This window comes from Monodelphis domestica, chromosome 6 (genome assembly GCF_027887165.1).
Source record: "Monodelphis domestica isolate mMonDom1 chromosome 6, mMonDom1.pri, whole genome shotgun sequence".
Classification (NCBI taxonomy): domain Eukaryota; kingdom Metazoa; phylum Chordata; class Mammalia; order Didelphimorphia; family Didelphidae; genus Monodelphis; species Monodelphis domestica.
This window is the reverse complement of record NC_077232.1, coordinates 209,238,891-209,263,378: the sequence shown is the minus strand read 5'-3', so window position 1 is coordinate 209,263,378 and position 24,488 is coordinate 209,238,891. Positions and strand designations below refer to the sequence as shown.

General features: G+C 35.5%; 1 protein-coding gene across 3 annotated transcripts in view; it reads left to right on the top strand.

The window, feature by feature from the left end:
* LOC100021515 (probable ATP-dependent RNA helicase DDX60) overlaps nucleotides 1-24,488 on the top strand; it is a 145,007-nt gene that overhangs the window by 99,925 nt on the left and 20,594 nt on the right. For all 3 annotated transcript variants that reach the window (XM_007496145.2, XM_007496144.2, XM_007496143.2), the window contains 5 exons: nucleotides 1,445-1,603; nucleotides 4,200-4,347; nucleotides 5,213-5,365; nucleotides 14,265-14,369; nucleotides 19,512-19,712. In XM_007496145.2, coding sequence (XP_007496207.2) covers nucleotides 1,445-1,603; nucleotides 4,200-4,347; nucleotides 5,213-5,365; nucleotides 14,265-14,369; nucleotides 19,512-19,712 — 766 coding nt within the window. The remainder of the gene's footprint in view (nucleotides 1-1,444; nucleotides 1,604-4,199; nucleotides 4,348-5,212; nucleotides 5,366-14,264; nucleotides 14,370-19,511; nucleotides 19,713-24,488) is intronic.

Here is a 24,488-nt window from a genome sequence, read left to right as displayed (position 1 = left end):
TCCCCCCCTCAAAATAGAATGGTTCCAATGATAGCTGAAAGCAAGGAAGAATTAAGATAATTTTTCTATTGAAACCTAGCAAACATTGCTCTTCTGTGGAGTCAGTTGTCAACATTATTATAAATTTGTGGAGATATTAGCATGTCTCTTATTCAATGCCCATTTATGTTCCTTTGTACTTTAGAGAATTGCTCTTAAAGATTTTGACAAATCTACTTCTGGATTTTTCTTTGTCTTATCTAATTTAGTTCAGATTCTGCTAATTTTGTTTTTGATAGTATAATCATTACTTGAGTGTTTCATAGTACTTTACAAAAATAAAATGTAAACATATATTAGATTCTACCTATCCTTATCTTCATCATCATCTCTTCTAAACTGATTAAATGTTGCTTCCAAATAAAAGGAGTGAAAACATCTTTTTAACACTTGATATATATTCATGCCATTGAGTGATATGGCACAAGTGAAAAAATTGAACAGCTACTTTAAGTCAGGGAGTGTTTCACCAAAGACATAACGATATAATTTAGAATTATTAAGTATATAATTCTCAGTGTAGACCAAGAAAAGATAGAGTGACACATTCAATCTTGACTCAAGAAGCCACATTATTTCCATGGATGGAGGTCACAACAAATGTCTTAGTGTCTTCCTATCATCACATCACATAACAAGGACAAAGATGCATCTGAGTGTGTTAAGAGTTATTAGTATTCTGAAATTAAAGCAAACTTGGAGGAATATTTTCATAGCAATTAACACTAACACAATATCTCCTTGAATGCTTCATTTTCAAAATATGAAATTGAGTGTAACTAATAGCTTTGCAAAGTATTTAACAAAAAAACCCATACAATATTAACAAATCAGGAACCCAAAGTATTTGGATGCATTACATTTCCACCCGCAGCCCCTACTTTCCTTATTGGTGACTGCCTCACCATTTTTTTTTGGTGAGCCTCAATCATGCTTTCCTTTACTCTGTATTCCATGGTCATCCTTTTCAGAGCCACCATTCTGCCACATATACTTACTCATGTTCAACTTCCCCACCTTGAGTTCTGAAAACCTGATCATTTCAACTCTTACCACTGATGTGGAAAGGGATGTGTTCATCTTCTCCCTTGTGGTCTCACTCACCATCACATAGTAATGTTTTGAAATAAATTGCCCAACCCTAGCCACCCCTCCCCTGTGTGTCAATTGTCTCCATCCCCCTCCCTCACTGTGATTTACAGGGCTCCAGGCAAATGTATGCATGTGTCAGGACAGTTTTTGTGTTCTTTTAACAAGGCATTGATAGACTAAGATAAAATGATGCCATGGGTGGTCAGATTTCATCAGTTCCCACAATTTTTTAAACACAGGAAAATTACTGGATACCATCATGCACAAAAGAGGCTACTTCTTTTTTGAAATGATCTCTTCTTTTTATTTGCAGGTTCAAGATAATAGATGTAGAAAAAAGGGCACAAAGTGTGTGTGATGCTCTGGAAAAAAAGCAGGTAATGAGACAGCCTGACAATGTAGACAAAGAAGTCCACATGTTAACTAATAAACTGAAGAAAGTGAAGAAATCAATGGAGAAAACATCGAGTGTGTATGTATTTGCCCAAGAAAATTGTTCCTTGACTTTTACCGATGTCTAAAAACTCTTATAAGATCCTTAGTTAATATAAAAGGAGTATCTTTAGAATGATATTTTGCCCAACCATCAAAATGAATGGAAGTAAAAGTAGACTGGGAAACTTTTGTATCCCTAGTTATATATGGGAATGTGTCCTTTGGGGCATAGCATAATGGATGGACAACCTTCTCCAGGCTTATAATGATGTGGGTTCAAGTCTGGAAGTTAATACAGAAAAGCAATGTGACTGTGCAGGGAGCTCCAGGAAACTCTCTATGACTCTAAGTTGCAAAGCTGGTGATTACATTCATTGATGAAGGGAGTCCCTTAATCAAGGAGTTCCTTAAGCCACTACAGTTATAGTTCTGATTCTTCCCCCATTCCCCAAAAGTTTCCGTTACACCTTCAGAGAAGATTGCCCATAGTTTGTATTCAAACTGATTCTCTTCTCTGGCCTGTCTGTTCTGCAAATTCTACTTCAAAAGAAAGAAGATCTGTTTCATGCTTTGACAAATCACTTTGCAGAAGTTTCCCCGTCTGCCAGATCCCCACTAGAAGAACATAAGAATACAGTTTCTCAGGAGATAAAATATAGAAATCTCCTACTTATTAATATCATAATGATGTGGGAATTATAAACTCTTTGAAGGTAGGGCTGAGGCCCCTGATTTTTGTATTTTTCCTAGCACCATGCACAATTTTTTGAATCTAACAGATAGATGCTTACTAAATGCTTTTGTTGTGTTAATTATTAAATGAATGAATGAATGAATGAATGAATGGAGAATAAGACAGGAAGATGGTTTTACCTTATAGCAGCATGTAACTTGGAGTCAAAAGACCTGGGTTTAATTGCCACCTTTATTACTTATGGTCAAGTGGATGAAGGCAAGTCACTCCAATACTGCTTCCTTATCTGTAAAATAGGGCTGATGATTTGAAATATAATACAAGGGAAGATGCACTAGATTAAAAATTAGGGGATCTGGATTTGAATCCTTATCTGACCCCTCACCTGTGTGACCTTTCCCAATTTGCTTAAGCTCTGGGCCTTAGTTTCCTAATCTATAAAATCAGCAAGTTGGACTATATTTCCTTCTACAATTTATCCCAGCTCTGAATCTTTGATTCTATCATCCAACTCACCTTTCCATACTCCCCTTATTGTGGCCTCTGGAGTCACAAAAAGATAGAATAATCTACATCTTATCTAAATACTTTGCAAAGCCTTCAAAGATGCAAAATAAAACTATGGAAGAAAATACTTACTTCACAGAGTGGATTTCATCCCTCACCAGCAGGTGAATCCTATATTTATGTGAAACTAAAGTCCCTTTCCCTAATTTTATTAATCTTTCTTGCTGTCCTTGACAATGGGTGAGTAGATTGAATCAAAGGAGGTAGGAATAGATCTTAATAATAAAATTTCTTTTTATATTTATCTAATATTTAAAAATGCTCAGGCTTTTCATCTTCTCATTCTAATTTTAATGATTTCTTTATGGTTCTATGCTTTTCCCCTCCTATTTCTCTATATACTTATTGTAAAATCACCAGTGTTTTGAAAAGCTATGATTTAGAGATACCATTTAATCATGATCTCCAAGGCCTCTTTTCGGTCAAAATAATTCTGACTTGTAATAGAAGTTGAACAGAAGACTATATGTATTCATTTAATGTTTTAATTGTTTCACTGCTTTATGGAGTTACTCCTTTAATATTTATGTAAACAAAACAAAAAAAAAACAATTTCACTTAGTTTGTTGAAAAGAACAAATCTTTTATTTTTTAATTGAGAAATGTTATTTAATTAATTAATTTAGAATATTTTTCCATGGTTACATGTTTCATGTTCTTTTCCTCCCCTCCTTCCCCCTCCACCCTCTCTTTATCCAGCAAGCAATTCCACTGGATTTTACATGTGTCACTGATCAAGACCCATTTCCATAGAATTAATATTTGCATTAGAATGATCACTTAGAATCTACATTCCCAATCATATCCCCATTGACCAATGTAATCAAACAATTGTTTTTCTTCTGTGTTTCTACTCCCACAGTTCTTCTTCTGGATGTGGATAGTGTTCTTTCTCATAAGTCCCTCAGAATTGTCTGGGATCATTGCATTGCTGATAGTAGAGAAGTCTATTGCATTTGATTGTACCACAGTGTATCAGTCTCTGTGTATTATGTTTTCCTGGTTCTGCTCCTCTCACTTGGAATCAATTCCTAGAGGTCATTCCAGTTCACATGGAATTCCTCCAGTTCATTATTCCTTTGGGCACAATAGTATTCCATCACCAACATATACCACAATTTTTCAGACATTCCCCAATTGAAGAGCATCCCCCCATTTTCCAATTTTTTCCTATCACAAAGAACATGGCTATAAATATTTTTGTACAAGTCTTTTTCCTTATTATCTCTTTGTGGTATAAACCCAGCAGTGGTATGGCTGGATCAAAAGTCAGACAGTGTTTTAAAGCCCTTTGTACATAAGAACAAATCTTTTAGAAACCAAAAAGAAAATCTAAATTCATTTTTAAATTATCTTTTTTGTTGGGGGGAAGGCCTGAAAATGCCTTGAAAAGATCTTCAAGAATGGATCATAGCATAATACGTGAAGCTGAGCACACAGCTTTACAAAAAAAGTTGGAGAAGAAGACTGAGATACCTCCAGACTGCACTTATGCCAACATAAAAGTGATAGACGCAGAGGTGAGAATTTTAAATGGAAGTTGTTATTGATAAGTTATTTTGGGTTGCCAGTGCAACCTATCTTAATAATTATAGTCCCTACAAATTCAATTCTACTCAAAACTTAGTGAAATTCACAATGGTAGCAAGTCTCTATTCCAGAGACTTCACTTAGCTACATATAACTTTTCTAAAAAATGTGGTCCAGTGTTTCTTACAGATTGAATGAGTCTTAGAAGTGTGGGAAACTAGTTGACTAGAAATAAACTAATGTCATTTGGATCTAGAAAGAAACTTAGAGTAGATGCAAGAGCTTTATTTTATGGTTGAGAAAAGTAAGTCACAGTGAGCTTAGGCAAATTGCCCAAGAACAAACATACTGTTAGTGAGATAACAGTATTTAAATTTGAACCCAAGTCTACTTACAATATGTCAGTGATGATCTTATAGGGCAGAATTTTGGAGTCAGATGCAATCTGTGTCTTTTAAGTATAGTGTGCATGGGGGTAGGGGTGATGAAACTTTACATTAGAAGACGAAAATTTGGTCTAAGGAGTATCTATCTGTCCTGTCACAGATGTCAAGTGTCCAACAGGGACGTAATTTGTAGTCCTGACATTATGCAATGATACATTGTAGATGTAAGGAAGCAAAGAGACAAATTGTTTTCTTCTCTGTTCTCTATCTTATATAGTATCATTTTATTATTATTAATTATCATTATAATTAATAAATTATATTATCATGTTCTTATTATTTAATTTAAATTCTTATAGAATAAGGATATAACATTTCTTAATATAAAATTTTTGTTCATAGAATCTTCTGACTGTTTTAAAGTGTACTAAAATGTGATAAATTATCCAAAATTATTTATTTATTTTAGACTTTGGAGATGATGTTGTACAGTATAAAAAAAACAAGAAAAGGTAAAGAATTAGAGAATCTGGCCAAGAGGGGTATTGGATATCATCATGGTTCTCTGGATGCCAAAGAACGACGGTTCATTGAAATACTCTTCAGAAAAGGATTTGTCAGGGTCAGTAATATTTTTGCATTTCAGTATATTAATATTACCTTTCAGTAAAGTCCTTCCCCAGTACTGCCCTTGGATCCACAGAAGCTATGCTGATGAAATACAAACTGGGAAGTCCTAGTTGGAATGACTTTGAGAGACTCTAGGTGAAGACCTGGATGCTTGTTATCTGAGGTTCAGTCTACTGAAGTTTAGGTATATTAATTACCACATGGGTTGTAGGATGATGGCTTTGGTATCATTCAAAAAACATCTGCTATCTTATAGAGTAGATGTAGTCTTCTTGAAATAACTATGGAAGGTTTTATCTATATCAGGGATTCCAAACCTAGGCCTATGAACATGAATAAGAAAAACATATATATTTTGTTTCTTTTCTTTTTTTTAATTTATTATATTAAAATACTCCTGTAACTTCCTTCTTTCTTCTCTCCCCATTTGAGAAAGCATCATTTGACAGAAAGACACACACACTCACACATATAATCTTGAGGTTTTTTGTTCATCAGTTCTTTCTCTGGAGGTGCACATACCCAAGTCATTCTTCAAACAAATTTTCTGTTGCTGTATATAATGTTCTCTTGGTTCTGTTCATTTCATTCTTTATAATGTCACAGAATTTTCATTACTTTTAAAAAATTAACCTTCTTGTCATTTCTTATGGCACAATATTTCACAACTATCATGTATCACAACTTGTTTAGCCATTCCCCAATTTCTGGGTATCACCTCAATTTCTAATTTTTTTGCCACCACAAAGAGTTGCTATAAATATTTTAGAACATATTTGGTTCTTTCCTTTTAAACCTGACCACCTTAGGAAACAAATCCATTAGTGGGTCAAAAGGTTTACACAGTTTTATAACTCTTTGGCATAATTTCATATCATTATCAAAATGTTCTCTTTATTTCAATATAATTTGTCTCCTTGGTATTCTGTGTATTTTACAATAAAAAAATTCTTCTGAAAAGAAAGATCCATAAGCTTTACCAGATGGTCAAAGAACATCAAGAAACCTTGGACTACTTAAGCTTACATCAGTGAAGGTTGTGAAAAATTTATCTCAGTTGTAGTTATAAAATAACTACTAAATAACTCCTGTGATTGGCTTTTCTCCTCTTATGAATTGAATTGTATAATTTAGATATAACCTACAAGTCAGCAATTTACAGTAGAAAATATGCTGGATTTGGAGCCAGTAAATCTGGATTTAAATTCTAAATGTCTTACTATGTGATCTTGACCAAGTCACTTATCTTCTTGGGCCTAGGTTTCTCCTTATAAAGTTTGAGATTTGTACAAATGATCTCTAAGACCCTTTCCAACTCTAAATCTATGATCCTAAGTTTTTTTTTTAAATGAAATATTCTGAGAGGTATTTTTGGGTCATAGTTAATGTTCAATAAAGAAATCATTTTTCTTTTTTTTTAATATTTTAATTGATCATTTCCAAGCATTATTCATTAAAGACATAGATCATTTTCTTTTCTTCCCCCCTCACCCCCCATAGCCGATGCATAAATCCACTGGGCATTACATGTTTTCTTGATTTGAACCCATTGCTATGTTGATAATATTTGCATTAGAGTGTTCATTTAGAGTCTCTCCTCTGTCATGTCCCCTCAACCGCTGTATTCAGGCAGTTGCTTTTCATTGGTGTTTTTACTCCCACAGTTTATCCTCTGCTTGTGGATAGTGTTTTTTTCTCCTAGATCCCTGCAGATTGTTCAGGGACATTACACCGCCACTAATGGAGACATCCATTACGTTCGATTGTACCACAGTGTATTAGTCTCTGTGTACAATGTTCTCCTGATTCTGCTCCTCTCGCTCTGCATCACTTCCTGGAGGTTGTTCCAGTCTCTGTGGAATTCCTCCACTTTATTATTCCTTTTAGCACAATACTATTCCATCACCAACATATACCACAATTTGTTCAGCCATTCCCCAATTGATGGGCATCCCCTCGTTTTCCAGTTTTGGGCCACCACAAAGAGCGCAGCTATGAATATTTTTGTACAAGTCTTTTTGTCCATTATCTCTTTGGGGTACAGACCCAGCAGTGCTATGGCTGGGTCAAAGGGTAGATATTCTTTTGTCACCCTTTGGGCATAGTTCCAAATTGCCCTCCAGAATGGTTGGATCAGTTCACAACTCCACCAGCAATGAATTAATGTCCCTACTTTGCCACATCCCCTCCAGCATTCATTACTTTCCTTTGCTGTCATGTTAGCCAATCTGCTAGGTGTGAGGTGATACCTCAGAGTTGTTTTGATTTGCATCTCTCTGACTATAAGAGATTTAGAACACTTCTTCATGTGCTTATTAATAGTTTTGATTTCTTTATCTGAGAATTGCCTATCCATGTCCCTTGCCCATTTATCAATTGGAGAATGGCTTGATTTTTTGTCCAATTGATTTAGCTCTTTATAAATATGAGTAATTAAACCTTTGTCAGAGGTTTCTATGAAGATTGTTTCCCAGTTGGTTTTTCCTTCTGATTTTAGTTACATTGGTTTTGTTTGCGCAAAAGCTTTTTAATTCGATGTAGTCAAAATTATTTATTTCACATTTTGTGATTCTTTCTATGTCTTGCTTGGGTTTAAAGTCTTTCCCCTCCCAAAGATCTGATATATATACTATTCTGTGTTTACCCAATTTACTTATGGTTTCCTTCTTTATGTTTAAGTCACTCACCCATTTTGAATTTATCTTGGTGTAGGATGTGAGGTGTTGATCTATTCCTAATCTCTCCCACACTGTCTTCCAATTTTCCCAGCAGTTTTTATCAAATAGTGGATTTTTGTCTCAAAAGCTGGGATCTTTGGGTTTATCGTATACTGTCTTACTGAGGTCGCTTTCCCCCAGTCTATTCCACTGATCTTCCTTTCTGTTTCTTAGCCAGTACTACATTGTTTTGATGACTGCTGCTTTGTAATATAGTTTAAGGTCAGGGACTGCAAGGCCCCCATCATATGTGTTTTTTTTTTCATTATTTCCCTGGATATCCTTGATCTTTTGTTGTTCCAAGTGAATTTTGTTATGGTTTTTTGTAAATCAGTGAAGAAGTATTTTGGTAGTTCAATGGGTATGGCACTAAATAGAAAAATAAGTTTGGTCATTTTTATTATATTGGCTCATCCTATCCATGAGCAGTTAATGTTTTTCCAATTGCTCAAGTCTAGTTTTAGTTGGGTGGAGAGTGTTTTGTAGTTGTGTTCATATAGTTCCTGTGTTTGTCTCGGGAGGTAGATTCCTAGGTATTTTATTTTGTCTAAGGTGATTTTGAATGGGATTTCTCTTTCTAGTTTTTGCTGCTGAGCTGTGTTGGAGATATATAGAAAAGCTGATGATTTATGTGGGTTTATTTTGTATCCTGCAACTTTGCTAAAGTTGTTGATTATTTCAATTAGCTTTTTGGTTGAATCTCTAGGATTCTTTAAGTAGACCATCATGTCATCTGCAAAGAGTGATAACTTGGTCTCCTCCTTGCCTATTTTGATGCCTTCAATTTATTTTACTTCTCTAATTACTACTGCTAGTGTTTCTAGTACAATGTCAAATAGTAGAGGTGATAATGGGCATCCTTGTTTCATTCCTGATCTTATTGGGAATGCGTCTAGTTTATCCCCATTGCAGATGATATTAGCTGATGGTTTTAGATATATACTGTTTATTATTTTTAGGAATGACCCTTCTATTCCTATGCTTTCTAGTGTTTTTAATAGGAATGGCTGTTGTATTTTATCAAATGCTTTTTCTGCATCTATTGAGATAATCATGTGGTTCTTGTTGGTTTGCTTGTTAATGTGGTCAGTTATGTGGATGGTTTTCCTAATATTGAATCAGCCCTGCATCCCTGGTATAAATCCTACTTGATCATGGTGAATGACTCTTCTGATCACTTGCTGGAGTCTTTTTTCTAGTATCCTATTTAAGATTTTTGCATCTATATTCATTAGGGAGATTGGTCTATAGTTTTCTTTCTCTGTTTATGACCTGCCTGGTTTTGGAATCAGTACCATGTTTGTGTCGTAAAAGGAATTTGGTAGAACTCCCTCTTTGCTTATTATGTCAAATAGTTTGTATAGTATTGGGACTAACTGTTCTCTGAACATTTGATAGAAATCACTGGTGAATCCATCAGGCTCTGGGGATTTTTTCTTAGGAAGTTCTTTGATGGCTTGTTGGATTTCATTTTCTGATATGGGATTATTTAAGAATTCTATTTCTTCTTCTGTTAGTCTAGGCAGTTTGTATTTTTGTATATATTCATCCATGTCACCTAAATTGGTGTATTTATTGCCATATAATTGGGCAAAGTAATTTTTAATGATTGCCTTAATTTCCTCTTCATCGGAGGTGCTGTCCCCTTTTTCATCTTTGATGCTATTAATTTGCTTTTCTTCCTTCCTTTTTTTAATTAGATTGACCAGTACTTTGTCTATTTTGTTTGTTTTTTCAAAGTACCAGCTTCTTGTATTATTTATTAAATCAATAGTTCTATCACTTTCGATTTTATTAATTTCTCCCTTAATTTTTAGGATTTCTAGTTTGGTTTTCTGCTGGGGGGTTTTAATTTGATCGCTTTCCAGTTTTTTCATTTGCATTTCCAATTGATTGATCTCTACTCTCCCTAGTTTGTTAATATAAGCATTCAGGGATAAGAATTTACCTCTGATTACCGCTTTGGCTGCATCCCAAAAGGTTTGAAAGGATGTCTCGCCATTGTCATTTTCCTCGATGAAATTATTAATTGTTTCTATGATTTCTTCTTTAACTAAATGATTTTGGAGTATCATATTGTTTAATTTCCAATTGGTTTCAGATTTGGTTTTCCATGTACCATTACTAATCATTAGTTTTATTGCCTTGTGATCTGAGAAGCCTGCATTCATTATTTCTGCTTTTCTGCATTTGTGTGCTATGTTTCTGTGACCTAATGTATGGTCAATTTTTGTGAATGTGCCATGTGGTGCTGAGAAGAAGGTATATTCCTTTTTATCCCTATTTATTTTTCTCCATATGTCTATTAATTCTAATTTTTCTAAGATTTCATTCACTTCTTTTACCTCTTTCTTATTTATTTTTTGATTTGATTTATCAAAATTTGATAATGGTTGGTTTAAGTCTCCCACTAATAAGGTTTTACAGTCTATTTCTTCCTTCAATTCTCCTAGTTTCTCCATTAGAAATTTGGGTGCTATATTATTTGGTGCATACATGTTGTTTAATGATATTTCCTCATTGTCTAAGGTCCCTTTTAACAAAATATAATTACCTTCCCTGTCCCTTTTGATCAGGCCTATTTTTGCTTTGGCTTCATGAGATATCATGATTACCACTCCTGCCTTCTTTCTGTCAGTTGAGTCCCAGAAGGTCTTACTCCATCCTTTAATTCTGACCTTGTGGGTGTCAACCCGCCTCATGTGTATTTCTTGAAGACAACATATGGTAGGGTTTTGGATTCTAATCCATTCTGCTATTCGTCTACGTTTTATGGGTGAGTTCATCCCATTCACGTTTAAAGTTATGATTGTCATTTGTGGACTCCCTGGCATTTTGATATCCTTCCCTAATTCTAACCTTTTCTTCTTCGGCTCTACCTTTAATCCAGTGATTTACTTTGAATCAGTCCCCCTTGTCCCCTCCCTTGATGTTTCCCTTTTTAGTCCCTCCTTTTTTGTTCCCTCCCCCTCCCCCTCTCTTTCCCTCCCTTTTTGTTTTCCCTCTCCCCCTCCCCCCCTTGGTTTTCCCTTCTCCCTACCCTTGTTGGGTCAGATAAAATTCAAGATCCCAATGGATCTGGATGTTTTTCCCTCTCAGAGTTGATTTCCCTGAGATTAAGGTTTAAGTAAAAAACCCTCTCTTCCTCTCCTTCTTATAGGAGTTTTCTTCCCCTCCCCTTCCCATGTGAATCTTTGTGTGAGAAAGATTATTCTATTTGTTCTTTCTTTGCCCCCTATTTATACATTACATTTCCCCCACATGTTAGTATACATAGATTGATAGAAATGTAGTCCTTATAGAAGAGAGTTTGAATAAAAGAAGAAGATAACATTTTTCTCCTTTCCCCTTTCCTTAATATTTACATTTTCAGGTATTCCTTGCTCTTTGTTTTTCGGTATCAAACTTTCCACAGAGCTCTGGTCTTTTCTTTGCAAAAAGTTGGAAAGCTTCTATTTTGTTGAATGCCCATACTTTCCCTTGGAAGTATATAGTCAGTTTTGCTGGGTAGCTGATTCTTGGTTGAAGACCCAGCTCTCTTGCCTTTCTGAAGATCATGTTCCATGCCTTATGTTCATTCAGAGTAGAACTTGCAAGGTCTTGTGTAACCCTGATTGGCATTCCTTTATATCTAAATTGTCTTTTTCTGGCTTCCTGTAGGATTTTTTTCTTTTGTTTGAGAGTTTTGGAATTTGGCAATTACATTCCTGGGAGTTGTCTTTTGGGGGTTTAGTGTAGAAGGTGTTCTGTGAGCTCTCTCAGTGGCTGCATTACCCCCTTGTTCTAGAATCTCTGGGCAATTTTCTTTGATTATATCTTGTATCATAATGTCGAGTTTGGTGTTTATTTCTGGCTTTTCTGGAAGTCCAATTATTCTTAAATTATCTCTCCTCCCTCTATTTTCCAGATCTGTCACCTTGTTGGTGAGATATTTTATGTTCTCTTCTAATTTCTTGGTATTTTGGCTTTGCTTTATTAATTCTTGCTCTTTTACATGATCTTTGTCTTCCAGCTGCCTGATTCTGGCCTTTAAAGCCTGGTTTTCCTTTTCAGTTTGGTCAAACTGGTTTTGTAGATGCGTGAATTTCTTTTGCATTATTTCCCACTTTTCCTCCCAGAAGGCTTCCATCTTTTTTGTCATTTCTGATTCAAATTCTTCATGGGTTTGTGGAGAGTTTCCATTTCCTTTGGAAGGTTTCGGAGCATTTTCTTGTGTGTTGTATTCTATCTCCTCTGTATTTTGTATTTTGGCTCTGTAGAATATGTCCAAAGTCACCCCTTTCTTCTTATTTTTCTTGGGATTTTTGGGCTTCTGTGCTTCTGTGGAGTTTGCCATCTCTGAATGGGGAGGATTAGCTTTTCTTATCTCTGTCTGGTGTTCAGAGGCTTTAGTCCTGGGCAGATTGTCCTTTCTATGAGCTTTCCCTGAGTTGAACAGAGTATGCCTTAAGGCAGTGACTTTCACTGGAACTGGAATGGAAGGAACCGGCCAGGAGGTTACACTCACCCCCGGGGAGTCTGCTGTTTGGGTGCCCCCTCGACTGGGTCGGGTTGCTTTCCGGAAGTTGCCTTCAGAATAGCTGGCCCTGAGGCTGTCTTGCCGCCTGGAGGGTTACTGTTGTTTCAGACGACCCTGCTCTCTGAGGGGGGACGGGCTGTGGCTTAATGGAGCCTTGGACTCTGCGCTCCTACCCCTTAGGTCCGAGTGATCTCAGGTTCTGGCTTTTGAGGGGGGCCTTACCTTTTGATCCAGGTCCAGGTCCAGGAGGAGGCTTCCCAGGGTCTATGCTGTTGATCGTTTTGAATTTCGGTTCCCTAGGAGCATATAGTTTAGGATCAGTAGGGAAGGGTTTCCAGAGATCTGAACTTTAGCTTTCTCTAGGCTGCCATCTTGACCGGAAGTGTCCATCATTTTTCTTGAATAGACAAATTTGTTATTATTTTATTTTAGTTTTCCAGTGTAGAGTGGGTAGTTGTGGGAGAGGAAAAATAGATTGTTATTAATTGAAAAAATCAAATGTGAGAAATATTACATTATTTGTTATTTTCAAATAATTTTTATGACATACACACAACTAATTTATAGAAAAAGTACACTTCTTTGTACTCCCATGCACCAAAATATTTTTTCACATGTTCTTAACACATTGCTTAAAGGAAAGGCATAAAAGATTATCACTCAGTACATTTTGTATCTTGAGTATACATATTGGAACTTGATTCCTATTGGGAACACCCGAGTTACCTCTCTGCCATGATGGACTATTAGGATAGAGTTTTAGTGGGTAATATAAAATCCTGGGTCAAAATGAAATTGTTATATAATTATTCAGTGAATTTGACCTGTATTAATTAAACTAAAATTAACAAATAAAACTCTTACTCCCCCCAAGTTATTTGTATTAGTTGAATCCAATCTTAACTTTGTTTTGGTTGTGCTAATTAAAATTAGGACATCCTGAATAAATATGCTATAATCTCAATGACAAAAATCTGAATGATGTAGGTCACATTTCTTAAAAGCATTTAATTAATGCTTTTAAAAACATTACTATCATTTTGCAATTTGTATCAACAGAATCTTTCCTGGTAACAGGAAAGCAGAATTAAGCAAATCAAATTAGCATATTGCACATATCACATGTCACATTTTTATCAATGGAGTTAGGTTTTATCAACAGCTTCAACACAAATATTGGTTAGAACAGTTGAAGAATGATTTTTTTTTTCTGTTGTAACTAGCAGAAAACTATGGAACAGAAGAAGTCAACTCTGTGTTTGCAATGTGATGTGCAGAAGATATGGCCAAATATTTTGATATTTAGAAAACTTTTCAGCATCCCCTTCTGCTTTTTCTAGGCCTTTTCAATTAATTTTGCGGAAATGGATTTTCTTATGCATAACGTATCTACTTAAAATGATCTGTAGAGTTACAGTTTCTCTAGACAAAGCTCAGGAGGTGGGAGTGGAGGAAATCACTGATTTTGAAAGCCATGTTTTGGGGTACATTCATTCTATTTTAGGGAGGTTATTTGTCTCTGGCTTTTTGTAGTAAGATCTTCAGCATAGGCTTTCAGTCCATAGAGTGTTTCAGAAACTATAGAGGACACATTGGTCTTGTTTTGCAACTATGTTCTCCTGTAAAAGATATTTTTTTCTTTTTTCTTTTCCTAGGTTGTGACAGCTACTGGCACCCTTGCTTTAGGAATTAATATGCCATGTCGATCTGTGGTTTTCGCTCAAAACTCCATCTATTTGGATGCTTTGAATTATAGACAAGTAAGAGAATATTAAATCTTATGAAGATGGTCACTGTGTATGTGGAATGTTAATGAGGTCACCACCTCATCATCTTGTACAAACCTACTTTTCAAGCTTTCATTTTTTTCAGATTTAATTTAAGACTGGATCATTCCATTACACTCATTTGGAAGTGATGAGTCTACCCTTGATTGTCAAGGAAACACCTATTCCATTTTTCACTTGGACCAATTTATCCATCCATAGGCATCCCCAGTAAGCACCCATTCCTGGGGGCTCATTACACTGATGATGAACTTTGCCATTCTTAGGGCAGACACTCAACCATTATACCCACACTCCTCAGAACTCTGGAGGTCAAGACAACCGGACAACCTTAATTTCTCCATAGCTTGGATTATAGGTGTCCAAAATGAGGGTTGCCTGGTTGCCCCATCTTTTTCACCTTCTTGGTGGTACAGTAATTTTATCCAGTAGCACATCTATTTTATTCCATTCTGTTCTTTTTAATTCAGTTCAACAATTATTTAAGGTGAAAATATATGCCAGGCACTCTGAGGATATAAATACAAACAATACCTCAAGGAGCTCACATTCTCTTAGAACAGAACAGATGGGAAAGTCCTTGCTTTTGATTCTCAGCATTTACCCTCAAATTTTTCCTCTAAGTGTTACTAAGTGGATGACCTTGGGGAAATAACTTAATCTTCCTGGGCCTCCACTTTCTCACCTGGAAAATGATAGTGTTATACAAGATAACCTCTGAGGCTCCTTTGAATTCCAGCTGTATAATCCCATGATCCTTAAGTAAATACAAAATACATATAAAGAAGTCTTCTCCCTTTTTCTCTCTTACATCATGCCTATGTAGTCCGGCTGCTTTCTCCAAAGGTATGATGATAATTGATGCTCTCAGTCCTAGCAACATTTTTTCTGACAGTACATGAATCTGTTGAAGTTGGGAAAAACGTCAGTATCATGATATAGAAGAAATCATGATAGTTTTGGAGACAGAGGACTTGGGCTCAAATTCCAACCATAATATGTAATACTTATGTAGCCTTAACAAATCACTTAGATTCTTTGGAATTCACTTTCCTGGTTTGTAAAATGAGAGTGTTAGAGTAGGTAATCTCTGAAGTCCCTTCTGTTTCTAAATCTGCGAGCCATTTTATATCCTGGGATGGTGGTCATCCTCTGTACATATCCTATTTAGTGGAGTTGACTAGTAATCAGCTTGCTGTCAGACTTTTTTACAATTCTGCTGGCTGAGTTCGAGTCCTGAATGGTACATTTTTCTTGCCTCTTAATATTCATTATAGCCCAAAGGTAAAACACTGAGCACAATGAGGAAGTCATACTGATCAATGATAAGGACACAATCCTGGAGATGCAGGCTGAATACTTACATAGTGGTCTCAAAAGATGATACTCAATCAGTGCTGAAGCCATTGACTATATTACTCTGGTTGAAATCAATCTCACTCTAACTGAATTTTCAAATGATTGAGAGATTTTGAATGTTATTGGACTTCTTTCAGGTAGTAAAGCCCTTAGTTGCTGATTCTAATCCAGCAGAGATTCATAAGTCAAGGTGTTCCACTGTTCATATAAAAGGTGACTGAAATCTACAGGCTTGTATGGCAAAAGGAGTTTATCCCCTATATCAAGGAGGCTTCTGTTTTCCACCTCTGGAAGTAAATAGGCTCTCCTATAACAATCAGTGGAGAAAGGGAATCTGTCTCTTAGGCATTGCTAGCAAGATGCTTGCCAAAGTCTTCCTTACTTTCTGGTCCTTCACCTGGAAGATGGTCATCTTCCCAAAGCCAACGTGGCTTCAGAATTGGCTGAGGAATGGTCAACATGATGTTGACTGCCTGAAAACTCTAGGAGAAGTTCCAGGAGTGGAATAGAGGTATGGACACAACTTTTGACAATCTGAATAAGGCTTCTAATGCTGTCAGTAGAAAAAGCTTGTGGAAGATCTTGGCAAAATTTGTTTTTTTAAAGAATTATTGCATATTATAGGCCGGTTCCATGACTATGTGCTTGCATAGGTTCTGGATAATGGATTGATGCCCCTGTGCTCTCCTAGTCACCAAAAGAGTGAAGTTGGGCAGTGTCCTTTTATGCTTTTTAGCAGGACATTTTCAGCATTGTTGTCAGAACACTTTCAATGAGGATGAAAATAGCATCAAGATTAGCTACCACTCTGACAGTAAATTATTTAATTTGACTAAAGTGGAAGGAGAGTACTGGTACTTGGCTTCCTATTTGCAGATGATTATACACCCAATGCAGTCTCTGAGGTTGAGATACAATAGAATATGGATTAAATCTCTGCTGCTTTTGCTTATTTTTGCCTGACAGTGAACAATAAAAAATCAGGTTCTGCACTAATGCACTGAACCATCCATACATGGAATCACTGGTTACAAGAAATGGAGAAATTTTGAATGCTATGGGAAAATTTATTTGGCTTGGCAGTATAGTCCCCAGGAATGTGCACATAGATGATGAAGTTGATGTCTACATTGTCAGAGCCAGCTCTGGAAGTCTCTGAAGGAAATAGTGGGAGAGAGAAGAGACATTAGGCCACCTATCAAACTTAAGGTCTATAGAGCGGTTATGCTAACATTGCAGTAACCCTGTAAATCCTGGGAAGTATACTAATGCCATGCAGGAAATTGAATTGCTTCCATTTAAATTTTCTTAAGAAGATTCTGAATATTACCTGGCAAGATAAGGTCCTTTCTTGAGCTAAATTGCCAAGCATTCAAACTTTACTCCAGAAAACACACTCCTATGATCTGGTCATGTTGAAATACCAACCACACATTTCCCCAATAGACCATTTTTTCAGAAAACTCACTTAAGACAAGTGCTAACACAGAGTTCTGAAGGAATGGTATAAGGACACATTCAAATTCTCTGAAGAACTTTATCTTTTGTGAGAAATGGGAAACACTCACATAGGACCATCTAGTATGGTATGCTCACATCAAAGAAGGCATTGTGCTCTATGAGCAAAGCAAAATCACATTATCCCAAAAAGAACATGAGATGACAGACTTAGTTGATATGGACTATTTGTGCCTGATCTATGGTAGAGGCTTCAAAGCTCATATTGGTTTGATTAGCTGAAGTAAGAAATACTGTACATAGACCCCACCATCATGGTGTCAATTTGGCCCTCTTCAAGTACAAAGAACAATAATCAACCAACCAATCAACTTTGCATTATATGCAACACTATATATCCTATATCTCTCTACAAGTTTTTAAAATCAATGAGTCCAGGAACTATGACATATCACAACTTTCTATTTGGTTTTGTATGGTTGAACTAGAATTATAATTAATGTCCTCTGATTGCAAAATCCAAAGCTCTGTCTACTTTGTCATTGTTATTCAGTCATTCGTTTTATTCTAACTCTTCATGACTCCATTTGAGATTTTCTTGGCAAAGTTATTGGAGTGGTTATCATTACCTTCTCCAGCTGAGAAATCTGAGGCAAACAGCTAAGTCACTTACCCAGGATCATACCTATTAAGTGTATGAGGTCTGTTATGATGGGATTTTGGGTGAGGAAAGAACAAGAGGGAACATATAAAAAAATCAAATTTATTGGTTGGGAGGGTAGGAAGGAACAAGGGTTTAGGAGTAAACTATCTAAACTATCTTATTAGCTAAGTATTAACTTTCCAATATCCAAGTCTCACACCAGGCATCCTATCAAATGGGCCAGGATCTTCAGTTGGTTGCTATCCAAGCAGATCCAGAGATCTTCTTACTGATGCTGCCAGCAGCCAGATCCAAAAACCTCTTTACTCTTTTGGTCTCAGGAGAAAAATCTCTTCCAAGCCTTACACTCAGGTCCTTCCAGGAGAGAAGTCAGTTGGACATAGAATCTTTCTTCAGATGTCTAACCTCAGGCTCCCATGTGACCCTTAGTCACATGCTCCTGTCAATCACTCTGAGGTTTGCATCTCTCAGTTTTTGCAAACCTTTCATCCTTTATCACAGGTCCAGTGTGAACTTTGAAAGATGATTCTTCTTGACTTTAGCCCTTGAGCTCTATTCGGTGTGCTGCCTTTAGCCATGTGAACTTGAACCTTTAATTCACTTTACCTTTTCACCTTCAGCTTCCTTCTTTATTTTACAGTTGTTAGGAAGGACTTGCTTTATAACTACATAATCCTATATAGTTGACTTCTAAACCATATTGTGCCATTTAGAAAGGAGTTGTGATTATTTTTTCTGGTTAGTTTTACCTTTTTCTGATTTGCCATGATGGTCATTTTGCAGCTGTTACTTTTGCTTAGAATATTCTTCTCTCGAAATTGATCTCTGGGAATCACTTTTGTAAAACCTTAATTTTCAGCTTACTTCTTCCAATAGTTTTCTTAGAATCACTTAATTCCCACAGGTCATGGTCTCGATTTATATTTCACTAGACTCAGGTAGAATTTATATTTCCTCGTCTAGAAATTTTCCCTTAAGTTCTCCAGGCATATTGGAGCTTTCATTAAATTACAAGCTCATTTTTAGGAGTCAGTACAATACAGCTGTTCTTTTAGTCCCTTCTAATTATGACTGTAGTAGCAAAGGGACAATGGAGAGAGAGCTTACTTTGAAAAAAGGGTGCCCTGGTGTGAGATCCTGGACATATCCTTCAATCTTTTAGTTCTCTAGTTAACTTTCTAGGACTATAGATTGTGGAGAAGATGTAGAACAACATTGGTAGAGAATTTTTTTCATATTTATGAATTCAAAATAAGAAAGAAACCTCTGGTCCAATCTGTATTCCTATCTGCTATGGTGAGTTGTTTATATTTTATTCTCCTATTAGGTGGTGATCTTTTTTAGGGCCTGGAGGGGTGGCCTTTCTCCTTTTTATCCTTGGAATTCTATTCATATAGAAAGAGTTTAATCACTGCTTTGAATGAATAAATGATCACAGGAAATTTTTCATTTTTCTCAGTTATTGGGATCTTTCCACAAAGTCCTGCATAAATTGGCCATGATTCTTGTTGCATCAATGCACTTGCAAATGTACTATTAACTTCCTTCAATATAATTAATGTCAAATTACAGATGTAATATCTTCATAAAAATATTATCTAGGAACACTATACATTATGCTCTTTCTTTTCTAGATGTCCGGACGTGCAGGAAGACGGGGTCAAGATTTTCTGGGAAATGTGTTTTTCTATGATATTCCATTGCCGAAAATAGAAAAACTTATTAAATCCAAAGTACCAGAACTGAAAGGCCAGTTCCCCCTCAGCATGACCCTGATCCTACGGCTCATGTTGTTGGCTTCCAGAGCATGCAATGTCACAGATGCTGAAGCAAAGGTAGCATTGCTGATGTTAAATAAATGTTCTCTTCCCCATTATTGACTTGTCATTTTGATCATTTATCCTTCAACTCAATTTAGTAATAACTTTTCAATTCTATAGTGCCTCACTAATGTTTCAATATCTTGAATGACAGCTATCTTTTGGGAATGTTATTACAAAATAAGTTGTATTGATGCCTTTCATTTCCTGATGGCCACCTCCCTTCTCCCACCCTCTTTCCACCCCAAATTGAACTCTTACTTGTTGCAAAGAAAAAGGTTAAACAAAAAAGGACTGACAGTCCCTGAGTCAGATAATAGGTACAATATGATGTTCTGAATCTTCCCTGATCCTATAACAAGATAAGGAATGTATAATTCATTATGTGATCTTTGGGACCATTATTGTTCCTTCTCTTTCTCAGAATATAGCTGTTTGTTTTTTAACAATCTTTCTATTCATGCCATTGAATTCACTGTATATATTGTCCTTTTGGCTTTGAGTATTATAATCTGCAATCAGACAAGTTCATGGACTGGACACTTGGGTGATTAAAGCTTTGTCTATGGCAACCCAAGAAATAAAGAATATAAAAAATGACCTCCATTTCCTTGCAGCCTCTTTCTGTTTTGGCAATAATATTGGCAGAATAGCAGAAAAGGGTTTTTAAATCATGTAGTTCTTTGATCATCTATTAACTGTATCTTGCCTGTGGGGTCTTTGACCTATGATTTATGGGTCAACCTCCTCTTGGAGGAACTTCATCTTTGAAATTTTGGGGTTTTCACTCTAAAGGAAATCAGAGAACTGAAGGAAATTCCAGCTCAAAGGAAGAGCAGAGCACACATTTGCCTCATTAAGTCAAGTAAAGAAATTGATAGGCTTGGTTTTATCTTATGTCCCAAAGCCACATTATCTTTATGTGGGACATTCAGTTATCTTGTATTGTCAGCTACAAGATCAGCAATTGAAAAAAAAGTAATTGTGAAAGAAATTAAAGTTAATGCAACAATTATTTTAGAAGTTGAAGAGAGAGCAGAAACTCAGAAAAAAAACTAGATAAGATCCTCCAAATTAAATTACCAAACACTTTGATACTGAGTAACTTAAATGCAAAGAAAGGAATAAGTGATGCTTAGAAATATGTTGAAATAAGTGGGATTGGGAGTGGAAAAATACTTAAATATATGCAGACTCACATCAAGCATTAAAAATAATGGAAAGTACTTGGATATGGCAAGCACTAAATAACAGCACACATAAAATAGTGAAATCGATAGTATGGCTTTGAATGTCATCATTTAACAGAAACTACTTTTTCCAAAGTTGACAATGATATCTTAATTACCAAATCAAATTACATTTGTTCAGTCCTTGGCCCTCTTTACCTCACTGTAATCTTACACTTGATTTTCTCTTTAATATGTTCTTTTCTCTTAGATTTTATGACATTGGCTCTCTCTTGGTTGTCCTACCTCTCTGACTATTTATCTTTTGATGAATCTTGAGGCCACATCCACAAACCATAGATTTTCCCCAAGATTTTGTTCTGGGCTTTTTTTGCCCTATATTACATTTCAGTTCATCATCTCATTAGTTCCCATAGATTCAATTAATATCTCTATGCAAATGATTCTCAGATTTATGTATCCAGCCCTAACCTCTCTGCTGATCTTTAGTCTCAAAATTCCAATTGCTTATTGACTATATTGAAATATATATCTTGTATAATTATTAAACTAAACATGTCAAAAACTAGACCATTCCTCTAAACTCTCCCTTCTTCCTAGCTTCCTGTTACACATTGATGGCATCAACATCTCCCAATCAACCAAAGTCGCAACTTAGATGCCATGCTAGACTCCTTACCCTCTCCCATAATGCATATCCAATCTTTGCCACATCTGGTTGATTCTACCATTCCAGTATCTTTTTTTTGAATTCCCTTCTATCATATGAGAGTGCCACTACCATGGTATATAGGTCCTTATCTCCATAAATTATTATTAAGGCTTTCTGATTGGTCTCTCACCACTTCAGTCCATTTTCCTTTCAGTTATCAAAGTTATCAATGATCTTTCTGAAACTCAGGTCTGACCACGTCCCATAATATAGCCTATTCAATAAACTCCAATGGTTCCCTTTTGTGTCTAGGATTAAATATAAGTTCATCTTTGGGGCTTTTAAAGTCTTTCATAATCTGGTCCCTTCTTACTTTTCCAGTATTCTTACATCCAAGTATTTTATAAGCTTAGCTCCTATTTCTCAAATAAGACCTTCCATCTCTTTACTTTGTGCTTCGTCACTGGCTGTCCCTCATACCTGAAATTCTCTTCCTTCCCATCTCTGCTTCCTGGATTTATTGCCTTCCTCCAAGTCTCAAATAAATTCCAGCTTCTGCAAGAATCTTTTCAGGTCTCCTTAATGCTAGTGACTTCTCTAGGTAATTATGTCCAATTTATCCTGTATATATGTTGTTTATACATAATTCTTGTATTATCTCTCTCATTGGAATGTTTTTTGCCTCCTTCTTATCCTCAGTACTTAGCATAGTGACTGGTAAATAATAGATTATTAATATGCCTGTTGACTTGATTTTACAAGCTTTTACATTAGTAATGCAAAAGTCATTTATGAATCAGCTGTGTACAGGTAGATCATTAACTTGATAGAGCAAATTAGCACAAGACTAAAGCAATAAAAATAATATAAAAAGGACTTCTAATCCTTTATAGAACTGTAATATAATTCAGAAACCATCTAGTCTAACCTCTTCATTTTACAAATGACAAAAAATATGACAGAATTGCAACAACTCATCTTACATTATTCATATTAGTTATTGACAGTGAAAAATAGGAAATATGTTGAAGAATGAACATATCCCCAGAATATGATAATTTCATGGATAAATTTAACCAATGTAAATCACCTGTAATATAGCAAGAAGACTATAGGACCCTAAATAACAGTTTGGTCAAATATTTGATGCATTTGCTAAATGGATAGGATAAGGTAAAGGGAATCAGTGTTTATTAAGTGGTTACTATATGCTGGCACTATACTAAGGGTTTTAAAGATTTTATCTCATTTGATTTTTATAATCATTTTTTGAGTTAGATGCAATTATAATCTTTATTTTGTAGTAGAAGAAAGAGGCAGAGAGATGATATCTAAAAGTAATATTAATTTTGAATGAAAATATTTTGTCAAATTTTACTGATAAGGATGTGCAAGATTTTGAACAGTATTTTTATTTTATTTTATTTTTATTTTTATTTTTATTTTTTTAAAACCCTTACCTTCCGTCTTGGAGTCAATACTGTGTAGTGGCTCCAAGGCAGAAGAGTGGTAAGGGCTAGGCAATGGGGGTTAAGTGACTTGCCCAGGGTCACACAGCTGGGAAGTGTCTGAGGCCAGATTTGAACCTAGGACCTCCCATCTCTAGGCCTGACTCTCAATCCACTGAGCCACCCAGCTGCCCCCTGAACAGTATTTTTAATTGAAAAATGTTATTTAATTAATTAATTTAGAATATTTTTTCATGGTTACATGATTCATGTTCTTTCCCTCCCCTCTTCCCACCTCATAGGCAATGAGTAATTCCACTGGGTTTTACATGTGTTATTGATCAAGACATATTTCCAAATTGTTAATATTTGCATTAGGGTGATCACTTAAAGTCTATATCCCCAGTCATATCCCCATTGACCCATGTGATTAATCATATGTTTTTCTATTGTGTTTCTACTTCTACAGTTCTTTCTCTGGATGTGGATAGCATTCTTTCTCATAAGTCCCCAGAAATGTCCTGGATTATTGCTTTGCTCCTAGTAGAGAAGCCATTATATAAGATTATGAACAGCATTGCCTCACAAAGCATAGAGAAACAGTACAGGGAAATACAGATTAAAGAAATTATGGTGAGACAACCAACTAAGAGTTACCAACCTAAAATCACTGATGTATTAAAAAAATGAAAGATAGCAATTGAAGAAAATGGAAATGATCTTCTAACTTAAAAAAAATAACAGATATTATTTACAATCAAAGACATTAGAGAAAAATCTTATAAAATATGTATATTTAGGAGGTAGAAATGTGACTGAAAAAATGAGGATGAGGAAGGGAACTGCTTTTATTTTCTATCAAAAATGGTTAGATGTGTTTACAACTTCACCAACAATATATTACTCCCCCAATTTTCCCATATCCCTTCCAACATTTGTTATTTTCCTTTTATATAATATTTGGTAATCTGTTCTGTGTTAAGTAGTACCTCAGTTGTTTTAATTTTCTATTCTATAATCAATAGTGATCTAAAGTCCTTATATGACTACAGCTGTTTCTTCATCTGAAAACTACCTGTTCATTTCCTTTGACCACTTAGCAATTAGGGAATGTCTTACATTATTGTACATTTGAGTCATTTCTCAATATATTTGATAAATGAGACCATTATCAGAGATGATACTTGCTATATAACCCCCCTCCCCACAACCCTGGTTTTCTGCTTGCCTTCTAATCTTGGTTCCATTTGGTTTTGTTTGTGTAAACCCTTTTAACTTATTGTAATAAAAATTATCCATTTTTAAAACCTATAATGCTTTCTTTCTCTCATCTTTGGTCATAGGGTTTTTTTATTATTCATAGATCTGACAGTTAAATTATTCCATGCTCCCCTGATTTGCTTATAGAGCTCTACCACTTTATAGCTAAATCATATTCTCATTTTAACTTTATCTTGTTATACAGTGTGAAATGCTGGATCTCTACCTAGTTCCTACAAAG